This window comes from Cyprinodon tularosa, unplaced genomic scaffold, assembly GCF_016077235.1.
Source record: "Cyprinodon tularosa strain WSP-4 unplaced genomic scaffold, ASM1607723v1 ctg26, whole genome shotgun sequence".
NCBI classification, from domain to species: domain Eukaryota; kingdom Metazoa; phylum Chordata; class Actinopteri; order Cyprinodontiformes; family Cyprinodontidae; genus Cyprinodon; species Cyprinodon tularosa.
Window position 1 is genome coordinate 3700387 of NW_024038961.1, and position 15483 is coordinate 3715869.

At 38.5% G+C, this 15483-nt stretch overlaps 1 protein-coding gene and 1 long non-coding RNA gene across 2 annotated transcripts in view; one reads left to right on the forward strand and one right to left on the reverse strand.

Moving 5' to 3' along the window:
• The window catches only part of LOC119785957, a 19111-nt gene continuing 3628 nt past the window's right edge, over positions 1-15483 (reverse strand). The window contains exons 2-3 of the long non-coding RNA XR_005281114.1: positions 3692-3693; positions 1-274 (exon numbers count right to left, since the gene is read on the reverse strand). This is a non-coding gene — a long non-coding RNA (uncharacterized LOC119785957). The remainder of the gene's footprint in view (positions 275-3691; positions 3694-15483) is intronic.
• Positions 8428-15483, forward strand: part of tinagl1 (tubulointerstitial nephritis antigen-like 1) — a 27840-nt gene continuing 20784 nt past the window's right edge. Inside the window, exons 1-3 of the mRNA XM_038288952.1 lie at positions 8428-8561; positions 13787-14082; positions 15306-15372. Coding sequence (XP_038144880.1) covers positions 13794-14082; positions 15306-15372 — 356 coding nt within the window. The 5' untranslated portion in view covers positions 8428-8561; positions 13787-13793. The remainder of the gene's footprint in view (positions 8562-13786; positions 14083-15305; positions 15373-15483) is intronic.

The following is a 15483-nucleotide window of genomic DNA, read 5'->3' on the forward strand; positions in this document are numbered from 1 at the left end:
CCGAGTAGACAACACAGCAACAAGAAGGAACCAGCACTGAGTGACTGCAGAGGTGGAGTATTTAAGGACAACCAAACAAAGGAAGGACTAACGAGCTGAATGGGGAGCAGGTGTGGGTGGAACTGGCAAGAGGGAATCCAAGGGAAAAGAAAACAATCACAAGGGGGCAACAGAGAGTAACTAAAGAATGCTTGAAGATAATGGAAAATAAAAACAAAACAACTGATAACAGAAAACTCAGAGTAACAACAAATAGGAACCATAACACAGTTAGCTGCTCTCAAGCACAGTTACTGTTGGCTAAAGTAAATCAATGGAAAAGGGGGAAAAAAGTGGAAATTATTGGTGGGGACATGTCCCCTCCATGCCCAAAGTTGGTGGGGACTGTCCCCTCCATGCCCAAAGTTGGTGGGGACATGTCCACACCAGTTCTTCAGAAGGTTACGCCAGTGTAAGCAAGGACGTTAAGTGACCTTTATGTGACATGGTTACTGGTTCTACTTTTACAAAAACTGCTGATCAACTGGTATTTTCATGCACAATCATCTCTTGCGTTTATGCAATGGTTAAAAAAGACAAAATGGTGAAATTTCAGGTTCACCTAAATGATTGTTTAAGAGAACTCAGGTCTGAGTTTAAGCTGCTGAATCGGGCTGCCTGCTTGTACGACACTGTAATGACATCATAGGGTCATCATCTCCTGATCTGGAGTTTTTGTTCTGTTCAAGTTTTTACTTTGGGTCTTCAGTTCAACTTTTATTTACAGGTGCTGGTCATAAAATTAGAATTCTGAATTGTTGGGTCTGGTGTATTGCATCTTCTTCTTCACAATACCCCATAGATTTTCTATGGGGTTAAGGTCAGGAGAGTTTGCTGGCCAATTAAGAACAGGGATACCATGGTCCTTCAACCAGGTACTGGTAGCTTTGGCACTGTGTGCAGGTGCCAAGTCCTGTTGGAAAATGAAATCTGCATCTCCAAAAAGTTGGTCAGCTGCAGGAAGCATGAAGTGCTCTAAAACTTCCTGGTATGTGGCTGCGTTGACCCTGGACCTCAGAAAACACAATGGACCAACACCAGCAGATGACATGGCACCCCAAACCATCACTGACTGTGGAAACTTTACACTGGACTTCAAGCAACGTGGATGAAGTGCCTCTCTTCTTTTCCTCCAGACTCTGGGACCTTGATTTCCAAAGGAAATGCAAAATTTACTTTCATCAGAGAACATGACTTTGGACCACTCACCAGCAGTCCAGTCCTGTTTCTCTTTAGCCCAGGCAAGACGCTTCTGACGCTGTCTGTGGTTCAAGAGTGGCTTGACACAAGGAATGCGACAGCAGAAACCCATGTCTTTCATACGTCTGTGTGTGGTGGTTCTTGAAGCACTCACTCCAGCTGCAGTCCACTCTTTGTGAATCTCCCCCACATTTTTGAAGGGGTTTTGTTTCACAATCCTCTCCAGGGTGCGGTTATCTCTCTTGCTTGTACACTTTTTTCGACCACATCTTTTCCTTCCCTTCGCCGCTCTATTAATGTGCTTGGACACTGAGCTCTGTGAACAGCCAGCCTCTTTAGCGATGACCTTTTGTGTCTTGCCCTCCTTGTGCAAGGTGTCGATGGTCGTCTTTTGGACAACTGTCAAGTCAGCAGTCTTCCCCATGATTGTGTAGCCTATAGAACTAGACTGAAAGACCATTTAAAGGCTTTTGCAGGTGGTTTGAGTTAATTAGCTGATTAGAGTGTGGCACCAGGGGCCATCAATTTTGAACCTTTTCACAATATTCTAATTTTCTGATATGATGAATTTGAGATTTTCATTTGTTGTCATTTGTAATCATCAAAATTAAACAAAATAAACATCTGAAATATATGAGTTTTTATGTAATGTATGAATATAATATACAAGTTTCACTTTTTAAATGGAATTACTGAAATCAATCTACTTTTTCATGATATTCTAATTTTATGACCAGCACCTGTATGGGCTGCTGTGTTTTCTTAGTCATTCGTTTCGTTTCCATTTAGTGTCATTAAGTTATTTGACTTTGAGTATGTTTCTTTAGGCTACTTTTGAATATGAAGGGGTAAAGAGATTAAAATATCCACTATTTTCATGGATTTGACGAATAAAGGGACTGGCCATGCTTAAAGTACCAATCACCCCAAATATTTTTTTCCAACTAAACCTTATACATAATATTTTATAATGCTGTCTACACCCTCCCCAAGTTTTGTTGTTGGTTCTAAAGTTATTGTGACCTCACCCTTAAAGAAATTATCCACAAAACCTTCCTGTTTGCCTCCATTTCCTACATCTCAAGTGATAAAAAACCCTCCACTTTATGTGACCACTCTGTTGCAAAACTCAATCACAGCTGAGACCATCGCCAAACATATCAATAAGTTATGATCCTTGAACTTCCCTGCTTTTGAGATACTTACCTATTTTTTTGTAAAATCTGTTGATTGTGGAACAGCAAAAACTTCCTGGGATAAAGTCTGGGCCAGGCCAACATTTTCTGTGGGAGTTTTCCTCAGGGCACTGTGGTTTCTTTCAAAATAATATAAAAATCAAAATTTCAAAAAGTGATCAAATCAAAATGTGACAAAGCATTTTAACTATAATGGCAAAACTTGATTTACATTGAAATTTTAAGGTGGATGTTTTTGTCTCTGGGTTTCCATAATACAATTTTTATTTGAGTTATTTTCTTTGGATCATGTAAACTTCTCTTCAGAGCAAAACCCCAAATGTCAACATTCCTGCTGCAGAGAAGAACGAACAGTACAAAGATTTTCTCCCAAATGTCTGAGCTTCTCATCAAAATGAACATGTGGGTGTTTTTCCTGGTAGCTACCTTGAAAACATCCACATTGGTAATGCAGTCTTCCCTCCATCAGCTCCTTGTTTACTATCAGCTGCACACGTCCTGCATGTTCCAGGAACACAAAAACCTCCAGAGGCGTAAGGATGGACATGTGCCGTCTCCTCTGAGGAGTGTAGGAAGCAGACCTCCACCCTGACATGCTGCAGCTGGAGTTCCCGGCCTCTGCCTTGTAGCATCATGGGACGATTGTGATGCAATGCTTCACAAAAAGAGAACGATTGTTCTTCAGAATGACAGTGTGTATATCTGACTGATACACAGCTATCAGTTTAAATTCAATGCTCCTTTTTTCCCCCCATGATACGCTCTAAATATTAACCAAATATAAATGTGCTGACCTTTAAGAGTGCACACTTTTGTGTGTGAGTGTCTGATTGTGTAGCTTTTTTTGGAGCGTGCCGTCTGACAAAACTTTCTTTATGTCAAGACTCTGTTGTGGCCATTCCTGTCCCCAGGCACTAAGTTCAGTCTATTTTTCATGAATTACCTCACTAACAGAAGCAGTGATAGCTGATATCAGACAGATCCCTCTGCTCTGGTTAACATAGAGGTCAGGAAAAAGATCTGAGTCACTGTAGCCTGGGCCAAGCCTGCACATTAAATGTACACCCATACATGTCTTGTGACAGACCGCCTACTCATGTTGTAAAACAGACTTCAAAATTCAACATCATCCAAAATGATTCAGTCTATTCGTCTTCAATGACTTATATATGAGTCACGCAAACTTGCTCATGTGCTATTTTCTCTGATTCAGGGGTCATTTATTTGTTTCCAAGGGTCTTCAGACCTTCAAACACGCCTTTGCATTCCTGTGTTTTTACTGTTAAAAGAACATCATCACTATTCTTCTCTGGAGGTGCCTTGCCTTGATGCCAGTAAATATGCAAAGCCCTTTGTGTGTTAAATGACTGACATATAGTTACGGAAAATAATGATGGAGAGTCTGATGACATTTGAACACTGTAAAGATAGCTCAGGGCGCCTTGTTTCAGGAGGAACAAGGTTGTGTAAGACTTGTAACAGCCGTAATTATAGACTTGTATGAAAAGCAAACCTGTTTTCTAGAAGAGCTCAGTTTTTCGCTGGTATTACCTAGCAATTGTCTGAGAACATTTCATGTCTGTTGTGTAATTTAAGCATGTTTTGAATAAGGCAGATGACTGATAGATGTAGGGGGGGAAAAAACAATTTTTTTCCCTCAAAAGTGCTGCAAAATGTATTATTAAACACCTGAGACTCACATCCAAGTTCATTTTCTAATAACAAAATACAACATTAACTTTATATACATGAACTTTACTAGTAGTTATGTCCTTTCTATTTTAAATGGGATTAATTTCAATGAATGTTTTGGAGTTACCATTACAAGGGACGTCATAGATAATTTATTCATAATCTCATTTATAATAAAATGTGCAACAAAAAATAAATGCATTTCTCTTTAATATAAATATATAAATTTGCAAACGTGAAAGAAATCAGTGTTTTTAATGGAAAACCTGAAATGGGGACTATGTTGTCTTTAAAGTATTTTGCAGCTAATTTGGCAGTAATCCTAATATAATTTCCTATTTGGAAGACCAGGCTTTAACTTGCTGGTTGATGTTGTTAGCTCTTGCTTCAATATTTCCACATCAGGTTCTTTCTCCATGATGTCATCTGTTTTGTGAAATGAACCAGTCCCACCTGATGTTGCCTCACCCATACTTTAGTTGGGATGGTGTTCTTAGGCCTGAAGCTCCCCTCTTTTTCTTCCAAATGATACAATGATCATTAGGGCCAAACACATCAATATCACTTTCATCAGACCACATGACATGTTTCTAGAAACTCTCATACAATATGTGTCCCTTTGAGCTGCGTACAAAAACTGTAATGTTTTTCTACAAAGCTTTTTGAGTAACTTTCTTAGTGTTTTCAGCTAGCAGCTTTACTGTTACTGTTAGTTAGTTTTGTTCCAGGATCTTTATACACATTTTTCACTGAAATGTCAGTTTGAGAAAGATTTTTTTTTAACTGTTTCTCTGGACATCCCATGTAAACGTTTGAACAGGCACCTGAAGGCATCTCGAAAGCAGAAAGTGGAGGCATTCAGCTCTCTTTGTGATATCTCTCCCAGAGCAGTTACTTTCCTCCATGATGTCACACATGTAAGATGTGCTTCAGTTCAAATGAAATGCTGTGAACTGTATCATCATCCAGGCTCTCACAAATTATAAATTACAGAAGTTAATCTTAGTTGCATTCATCAAACTTCTAGATTAAGACTAAAGAATAAAATAAAAAAATTCTCTTAATGTTCTCATATGCCCAATTAAAATAACACCAGGTATAACAAGAAAAGTTAAGTCTGAGTTAATATCAGACCAATATATTTAGTGGATCCCTTTGTGTGGTCAGTGACATGTTTTTCCTTTAATCCCCCCCTTATTGTCCAACCACACCCAGTCTGACACCCTGCTGTCTCCTTTATCGATTCAGCTTTTAGCTTTTTGATAGAGCAAAGGGGGGCAGGGGGCACTCAGCTGTGTCTCCCCTCAGCGCCATGTTACTCCCCTGAATCAATCAATAACATCCAGAAAACAGCGTTTGACTCAAGCTAATTTTTTATTTATTTTAAGGATTAACATGATAACTGCCGTTTATCAACTTTTACAGAAATGCAAGAGAAATTAATCTTGCGTGTTATAAAGGTTACCATCAAAATTACTAAAATACAATGCACATGAATTTGTTTCCATCCTATTAAGCCTGGTAATTTAAAGATTTTCACGGTTTACAAATTTTACTAAATGCACCCGGAGAAATAAGGGGAGAATAAAGCAGAGGCTGATGATATAAACAGATTCACATTAATCGATCATGCAGAGGATAAACAGTCATAGAATTTCAAGCATTCAGAGTATTTTGGCTTCTGCCAAAGCTTTATCTCCAGGGGGTTGTTTGTATGTTTCTAGAAGCTTGAGGGATCTCCTGCAATTTATCCACGTGTTTCCAGGCTGGACGAGTTCATGCAACCTGCTTCCAAGAGAAGGAGCAGTAGTCAGCAGCACTCTCCATTAGGGGTTAAAGCAGTCAAATGGGGTCTCGCACATCCCAGCCACAATTTTCATTTCTATGCATCTTAGATATGCACACCTGCATCCACTACATAATTTAACATTATCAAAAACATACATGCAAATATGGTAGGGAGCTTGTTCTAGCCTCCTCATCTGTTCTGTTTCCACTGGGATTGTGTGGATTGCAAGAGGGTCTCTGGCAGGGTCATGGGGCATTCCTCCTCCTTCACTTTTAAGAGTCGCTCACAAGGTGTGAAAGTCATCTTTCACTCCTGATGAGCTACACCAGGGATTCGCTCACCATGGGGGTGACAGTGGCGTCGGCTGTATGTCAGAGTTTGCCCTGAAATCGAAGGGCTGATGGTTCAAGGCCCAGCTCCGGCTTTTAGTGTTGTGTCCTCCCATATGTGCTATTAACAAAAAACTAAATCGGCTACTATGTGAGCAACATTTCTAAATAGAACTGCTAGTTTGACCTGTGAGAATGTGATGAATAATATCTGGGTTCTTATCATTATAGACCTCTTGCCTTAATAATTGGGCAAATTCTTTCTAATCTTGATAGCTTTACATTGTAGATTAAAAGGAAATTAAAAGTAGAGACTTTTTTAGTGTCTATGGCAAAAATTTGAAGGATAAGAAATAAGAAAAGACTGGGATTTGAGGAAAGAGGATTGATACAGAGACCAGAAGGGTAAAGGAGGCCACTTAAAGTGCAACAGCAGAAGAAATGAGAGAGGATGTGGAAAATTATTCTAGTGTAAGAGGTGAAGATAAGATTTCAGAGTCAGAGATAAAGAAGACACAGAGGATGGCGCAGAGTGAGGGAATCCAGCCGATCCAACTTGAACATTGTATATTTCTTCTCAGCATAAATCCGAATGTGAGATGTTTCTCCCATGCTTAGCGATCACTTCCTTAAGCTCTGCTAAAAAAAAGATGGCCAAAATGAGTCTGTATGATCAATACAGACTCATACAACCGGCCAGTTCTGTCAGCTTGAGTGCGAGTCGACAGGATTGACAAAGACTCCTGGATGGGTGTTGAAATGTCTTCAGAAAGTCCAGTTGCCTCTGATTAAAGCCTGTTTTGTAGTTGCCATTACCCTGATGACTAAGATTTTGGACAGACATTTATGTATGGTAATGTATAATAATGGTAATTTCAGTCCTTTTTTGAGTTTATTCACTGTTTTTTATTTTGTAAAACATCTGTTTTTCTCAACAACAAAAGGGCTTTTTTGGATGCTCAATACAATTACATCTAAGAGATTTACTCATGTGCTTCAGCGATTTGGTCCAATTTTAAGCATCCTTTTCCCCCCCAAACCTATATGTGAATTTTTTTAAATCCACAGCCGTATGCCAGCTTTAGCTTTAGGGGTTCAGGATGCCTCTTTTCCCTTGTGTCTGTTGCTCTTCTGCTTCACTGACCTACTTGTGTGGGGTATATCGCTACATTGGGGTTAGCCCTTGTGTTAACTGAATCAACCACCCTCTGCAGCTCATGGGTACTGTGTGATGACTAAAATGGTTACTACACAAAACACTGTTCACCTCCAAGCAACGAATTTACTTGCATGCACCCATTCAGCACAAACACACACAGTTTTACATCCACCACACTCCCTATCAGAAATGGTAAAAAATGGTAAATGGCCTGTCCTTATATAGCACTTTTCAAGTCAGGAGACTTGACCAAAGCAGTTTACACTACATTCAGTCATTCACCCATTCATGCGCACACTCATTCACCGATGGTGGCAAGCTATATTGTAGCCACAGCTGCCCTGGGCTCATTAACAGAAGCGAGGCTGCCGTACACTGGCGCCACCGGGCCCTCTGACCACCATCAGTAGACAATGCAAATGAAGTGCCTTACCCAAGGACACAACAACACTAAATGCCAAATCTGGAGCTCGAACCGACAACCCTCCGGTTGCAGGGCAAGCTACTGCACCCGATGCCATTGTTGCCCCAAACAGAAGGCAAAATATACACAAACTAATAATTTTTATATTATTATGGCCTGCCTAGTTTGATAGGGGAACCAATCTTGGTGTAACTAAGTAAATCACAAAATCAGGATTCCATCCTAAATATCTTCATAATTGGCCACCGCTTATAGGTAGGCAACCAACCCACTATATGGAATCTCTGAAAGGCTTCAACATAACAAAATAATAGCAACATTTAAGGCTGATTCGAGTTCAAAGCATAATTAATTTAGATGCACTTTAGTGCATTTTACTACGAGGTTCCTGGACAATATGGTGAAGAAAGTTTCAAATTAATATTCAAGCTGAGAAGTTAGTGGACAACAACAAAAAGGAGACTCTGTGAGTGGGAGAGGAAAAGTTAGAAAGCAATAAGCAGGGGACCAGGCCTGGAGGAGGAGGTAGGGGGTGTTGGGGGAGTGGTTAGCTGTGCTGCTTGTATATAGAGGAGACAGAGTCTGACAGATTAGATTCTGCGAAAGAAGAAGAGAAAGGAGGACTGTCCTTTCAAACTCTCACTACCTGTGAATGACTTCCTGAGCCTCGCAACGACAAAACCTTGCGCGTTTCTCTTGGATTATAAACACCAGATTTCTGTTTCATTAAAAGGTAAAAACTGATTTTGCTTTACTGTGGCAGGTTTGTGTGTTATGGCTGATCCCAGGCAGGTGCAACCGCAGGTTTAATGGCAAACATTGTTCTCAAGTTACATGAAGATCTTCTGGTAAAAGGATTTAAAAGCATTTGCTAAACTCTGTCTTCTTTTAGTGTAAGTTATGACTCAATATATATTACTCAAGTCTTTTCTGCTATGATTTATTTACTTTCTGGGTGTAGAAAGGACTGGAAAAACGTCAGGAAGTCTTTTACCCAGATACTGTAGAGAGAGTTATCTCATGGGTGTTGCTGTGGTATCAACAATGACAGTAAAACAGTGACGTGGATACCAACATCTACCAAAACCATACTTTATGTTTACTCTTTTAGAGTTGTGAGTATTTTGATATGATGCTTTCAGTACTTATTCTGTAAAAAATGAACTCTAAGCATTTCAAAATATCAAAATTAAAAAGAAATTTAGTCTTAAAACCATGAATGTGCCAGACAGTAATTCTGCTGCCAAGAATTACTGTCTGGCATGTTACCTATGACCTTTACTCCTTCTGCACAGTAACAACCTGTGCTTCTGTGGGGTAAAAATGTGCCTACACATGTATTTGTGTGAATGGCTGTCGGTGCGAAGGGTCCATCTGCCCTGTGGCTGCAGTAGCTTGGCTACAGCAGCTGTCCTGACCTCTGGTCAACCATATGGCAGCTTTTGTTAAACAAGTGGGAGTGAAATAAAGCTTTGTTTTCAACAAATGAAAGAAAATGTTACAATTTCACTAACGATGGGTTTGAATTAGTTACAATATTTGTATTTAAGCCATGGTGAAGTAAATTGAATGGCTAAATATAAACAATAAAAAAGCAATATAAACATTTCAAACAAAAACCGTTGAAAAATTGCCTTGTCAAAAAAAAAATTGAATTCTTTCAGAAAGATTTCATAAAAATGTCCTGATTTATTTTAGCCACTGCAGCCATGCCATATATCATGACCACTCTTCCTTAAAGTAAATAACGTATTACTGTATATCTTCATCATGTTGCCTGTGTGGGATACAGGCAGCTTAATATTGGGTTATAAAATCATATGCATTAGAAGTAGAAAAAATGGGCACGTGGGGATTTTTGCGAGTTCGAGGAACAGCTTAGACTACAGTGTTGTATCATGTCTACAGCTGCAGCTCCTTGAGATTCCTGATGGTCATGTTCTAAGCTATTGTCTATCTGGCTGAAGTAGAAGTTAAAGCAGCACTGTGTACATTTTAAAAACAAGGAGTTGTATTCTACAGAGTAAGAGGAGGTGCAGATGATTTTATATTTGATCAGTGGATAGTTTGTCAATAAATCCTATAATATTACTGATAATTCCCTGTTAGTTAACTGCTTTGTTTTTGTAGAACATCTGTTTCCCCTGTCTGGAAAGTACTCCATCTTAAATGACAGCTCCATTGTAAAACTATCATCACTGTGATCACTCTCCATCGTTGTTTGTTGCTTTCAAAACCATGTCATTGCCGGTGTCAATCCATCTTTCAATCTTGCCCAGACTGTTCTCATCCCTACTTTGATTTTCCTTGGTCCGCCAGGCATCACCTCCTCTAGATCAATTTTTTCAAATGCTAGATGTTGGCTCTGGAAAAGGGTTGAGCTGTCCTTTATAGACAGGATAACAGCATTGTTCTACATAAAAAAAAAAATCTGAATTATATTCCTTTTAATGCATTTCAAACCTATAAGATGTGACTGATCAGTAATTACAGGGTCAGCTTATAAAGAGACAGTTGTTTTGTATCCAGATGATCTGTTCCAAAATGACTGGAGGCAGTAAAATATTAACCTTCTGTGTTTCTTTAAAGAAATCATGTAATATTTTCCATGTTAAAAACAACAGGTATGTAAAATATGTATAAAAGGTTAATAAAATCTAAAAATCTAATCTAAGAAAAGAAAAAAAAATAAATTTGCCTTTTGCATTAGGAATAATAACATCTACAACATTTAAAGCTTGATATGAACTTTTTAAGTATATTGTATCAAAATGCTTGTAAATATTTTCTCTAATAGCAGTGGTGAAGATTTTTAATACTTTAACGAATCCTTATTGTGATGAAGGTTACCTTTACAAATTTCCCCATGAAAGTCTGGTCTGGTGGGTGTTTTATTGCACTACTTTGAATCTGAGGGGCTTTTGACGCTGCCTCCTGCCATCCCAGGCCACCATTCGCTTTTATGTTTTTGTATGTGTGTATTTGATGAATAAAGAAGCATTCAGGAGGTTACGGCTTGGCTATTATGGGCATACTGTTTATTGTGAGCACATTCTTGATTTTACAATTGAGAATGCTATTTATGTAAGCAGCAGGGTATTTCCTCTAGTCTGCATTGACTCACCCAGTCAGAAAATTAAAGCCAACACCCTCTCTTGTCCATCCAAAACAAAATAATGTATCAATTCCTGTCAATCTTAAAAAGAGCAACATGTAAGAACATTCAAACAACTGTGCCTTGGATAAACTATTATAAAAGAAAACATTTTTTTTTTATAAAAAGACACTATGTAAAAAGAGGAGATGGTCACCTTCAATGATCCTTGCTACCTGTCAGCCCCTTTAAAGCACTCTGTGTTTCTACCATTTAGCAACCGTTAACCAACACTTTATTAGCTGAGTGCATTTTCATACTTAGCTGAAGCTTTTCTTGGTTGTTTGAAAGAGAAATCTGGAAAAAAGGGACAAATCTCTTTTAATTCTTTTTGGAGCATGAACTGCTGATTTAGCCCCAACTTCAGTTTTGTGGGTGTGTTTGTTGTTATTAATTGAAGGCTGCTTAGAGGTGTCTTCCAATATGTTTAATCTTACATTGTTATCACCACCACAGATTACTATGCCACGTGATTTAGTTATCATCAAATCAAAGATATGTTTGTAGAATGTATGCCCATTCTGAACTTGGGCGGACATATATATATATTCATAGAGGTAACTTCTTGTACCTCAAGTCTACCAGTTACTATCTACATTCTTTGTGGTAGGCGTTTCCTTGTTATCTCCTTCCAATTTAAAGGAGGATTTTTTTTTAAACCCTCTTCTCTCCCTTCTTTTCCCCTTCCACATCCTGTGCTTATAAGCGCATCTGTCAATGCAACGCATCTGGCAAAAATGTCTGATCCTTTGCTGTGTATTTTTAAATTAATCAAAAAATACTGAGCAGCATCAGAGCAAAAGAGAGGTTTCAGTGGGACCAGTGACACAATTTTGATCTTATATTTGTTTTAATTTTCTTGTTGAGTCATTCTGTTCCTCTCAGTCATCACTCAACTTATCTGAATTCAAATTGATTTCAAACTGACTCTTAGTTTACTGTTCTTACTGTATTCAATAAATATATCCTAGTCCACAAACACCCCAGTTCACATGTTCACATTAATTTTCTTGTTGTATGTTCACATTTATGGATTCCATCTACAAAATCAAGCATATTTTTAATTTAAATGATAGACATGAAATAATAAATTATAGCAAACAACAGCTTGAATCATATTATAGGTCATCAAATCAGTGTCAGTTTAGTCTGAGGCTGCCTGTTTAACCTTTATTTACCCAGGAAAAAAATCCCATTCAGATTAAAACCTCTTTATCAAGGGAGTCCTGGCCAAGAGGCAGCAAAGTTACATAATAAAAAAGAGATACAAAGACAGGTACATAAAACAACATATTAAGTAAAACAATTATAGATCATTAAGGCTGCTTTAAATTCTTTCACTTTCAACTTAGAAGCATTTAAAGATAAAAACTCAGTCAACTTCCAGCTTCTTTGTAAAAAGTTCCATGCACGAGGAGCTACGTAGCTAAAGGATTTCTTCCCTAGTTCTCTGCGGGCAAAAGGAATAGTGAGCAACAGCTGGTCGTTGGATAAGAAGCCATGCTTTTCTGTGTAAGGTAGAAATGTAAGAGGGCAGTAATCCAAGAAAGGCCTTGTAAATAAAATTGTAGCAATGACACTGCCTTCTCGTAGAGAGGGAAGGCCATCCCACCTGAGAGTAAAGGTCACAGTGATGTCATGGCTCTACAGTTTATGATGAACCTTAATGAAGCATGGTAAAAACAGTCCAACATTTAAAGACATGAAGAAGAAGAATTCTTATAAAAAAGGTCACCATAATCTAAGACCGATAAAAATGTGGCAGACACAAGGCACTTTTTTACTCCAAAAGAAAAACATGTCTTATTACAAAAGAAGAAGCCCAGTTTAACTTTTAATTTCTTCACAAGTTTATCAATAAAAGGTTTGAAGGTGAGGGAATCATCAATTCCAAGGTATTTATATTCGTGTACCACCTCAATGACTGCCTGTAGTGATTTTAAATGTCCAGCAGGGGTCAGTATTCAGTGACAGTATCAATACAATTAGCAAATGTGTCGAAACGCGTCATTACATAGCACCGTAAATCCCATATAAAACAATGGAGCTATTTACCACCCCAAACAACCAAACATCATTTCTGACGGCCTCTACTCTATGCCTTAGCCCTAGATAGGCTATAAGACTCCATCTGTATAAGAAATTTTTAATCCTGATCATTAGAGGGTCACAATTAGCAGCAACAATTTTCCCCATGTCTTTGTCTCCTTTTTTTCTAATCTTTTAGGTGCTTGTACCTGACAGGGTGTTCAGCCCTTACATGATTTCATGTCCCAATTTATTTCAAATGTTTCTTTAATATTATTACTAGGCGAACATTTGAAAATTAAAACCTAGGATTTGAGGGAGTTCAATTTATAACCAGTAAATTTGCCATACTCCATCAAAGATTTATATAATTCTGGGAGAGATTCCTGAGGTTTTGCCAAATAGATTAAGGTATCATCTGCAAATAAGGCTACGTTCCTTACAAAATACGGTTTATCTCAAAGCAATGTATTTTTGTATCATCTAATATTGTCTCTGGTTCGTCTTTCCTTTATAAACCCTGTTTGGTCTGACTTTACTATGTATGGGAGGATGTGTTCTAATCTTTTAGCCAATATCGAAGTGAAATGTTTGTAATCCTGTGTGTGTTCTGTCATCTTAAAACTCAATGGATATGTGAGGGGAGAATAATTAATGAGTTTAAATCTGTTTGACTACAAGAATATCTGTTAAATTACAAGCTCTTAAAAGCATTCTTGGGTAAAATAAAAGTTACATTTTTAAGAAATACTTTCTTTCCATTTCTTTTCTTACAGATCAATCATGCGTGTTGTTCTTTTGACTGCGTGGGTTCTGTTCCTGCTTGTGAAGAAAGGTACGGCAGGCAGAACCAAAAGGGAGCTGGCCAGCCCTCTGCATGCTGCCGGCATCAGGGACCCACATGGCTCCTACTGCGAGAGGAGAGGAGGTTGCTGCCCTGGCAGAGATGACCTTTGCACTGTGCCCTACCTGGACACAATCTGCTATTGTGACTTGTTCTGCAACCGAACCATCTCTGACTGCTGCCCGGACTTCTGGGGTCACTGTCTGGGCATTGAGCCCCCATTCATTGGTATGTTTCCAGGTTCTTTTTAACACCTAGTATTTCCATTTTAATAATACGTGATTAGATTTGCAGGATCAATTAAACAGAAACTAATATAAACTAATGGACTAATTTGGAGACTAGTAGAGATCAGAGTGTTGCAGCCAAATTGTTCATCAAAACTAATAAGCCATTGAAGTAATAAGCTTAGAGATTATTTTTTTGGTTTTCAGTGTATACTGTGCATGTGGTTGCATTTGGACTCTATTATCATGTTTTTTGCTGCTCTCTCAGAGGTGCAGAAGTTGCCACTCAGAGCAAAAACCTTCAGTGACAGAGAGCAGTGCAGGAAACAGTGGGCTTCTTATTAACTTGGAATGAGGAGGAGGGGTGTTAAGGTTGAACCAGAGGAAGGAATGTTGGTCATGTGGAAGGCAGGAGAGACAGATGAGGCAGAGGGATCGAAGCAGGTGTGTGTTCATTGATAGGTAAGGTAGAGGTTCTTCTGAGGTGTGAAATGAAATATAAGCACAGATCTTTTCCTAAACTTCCTGTTAGGATTAAATGTTTTCCTTCTGAAAATGAGAGGTGAAAGGGATTTAATCTGTAATGTGCAACTGTTGCAACAAGTGAATTATGGCAGACCCAATTAGACAGCTGTGAGGTTGGAGAATTAGTGTCGAAGGTCTTATCCATAAATCACTATTTGCTCTGGGACACAGTCATCTCTGTGCCCTGACATTTTTTAAATTCCACATGATGATTCCAACTGTAAATTAGGGGGTAGATATGTCTTTCACTAAGTCAGTGTAGTTTTGTCAGCAGCAGAGTCTAAACATCAAGATAAAAGGTGTAAAATTAATTGAAAACAAAGACAAACAATGCTGAATAATAGTTTGCTGTGAGAAGTGTTTCTCTTGAGGGATCTATGTGTGTTTCCTTCTCTCCATTCCAGTAGAGGAGAAGCAGAGTATAAAATGGTTAAACCATTAGAGCCCAGGAAGCCATGGGAATGGAGGGAAGGAGCTAACTCTGCATTCCTACACTGGATTAATGGAGCTCAGTGTTTCTAAAACCTCCCATAAGTGGAGTGTTTGCTGAATGTATTCTCATATATGTGTGTGCGTCTTGCTTCTCTACATTTAAGGCTCTGCTCGCAATTCTTTCAGCTTAGTTAGAGGATCAGTTGTGCTAAGCCATGCCAAAACATTGTATACAATATTAAACCCCAACTCTTTGTGTCTTCTCAGGTACCTGTGAAAGAAATGGAAACAAGTTTTATACAGGGCAAACATACAAAGAAAACTGCAATTTATGGTACGTAAGCCCAACTTTTAACTTTTTCTTTGTAACAGATACATAAATCTGCAAATTGAAATGTTCTTCTTACCAACTTAAAGCTGAATGTTATCCTTCACCTTTTCATTG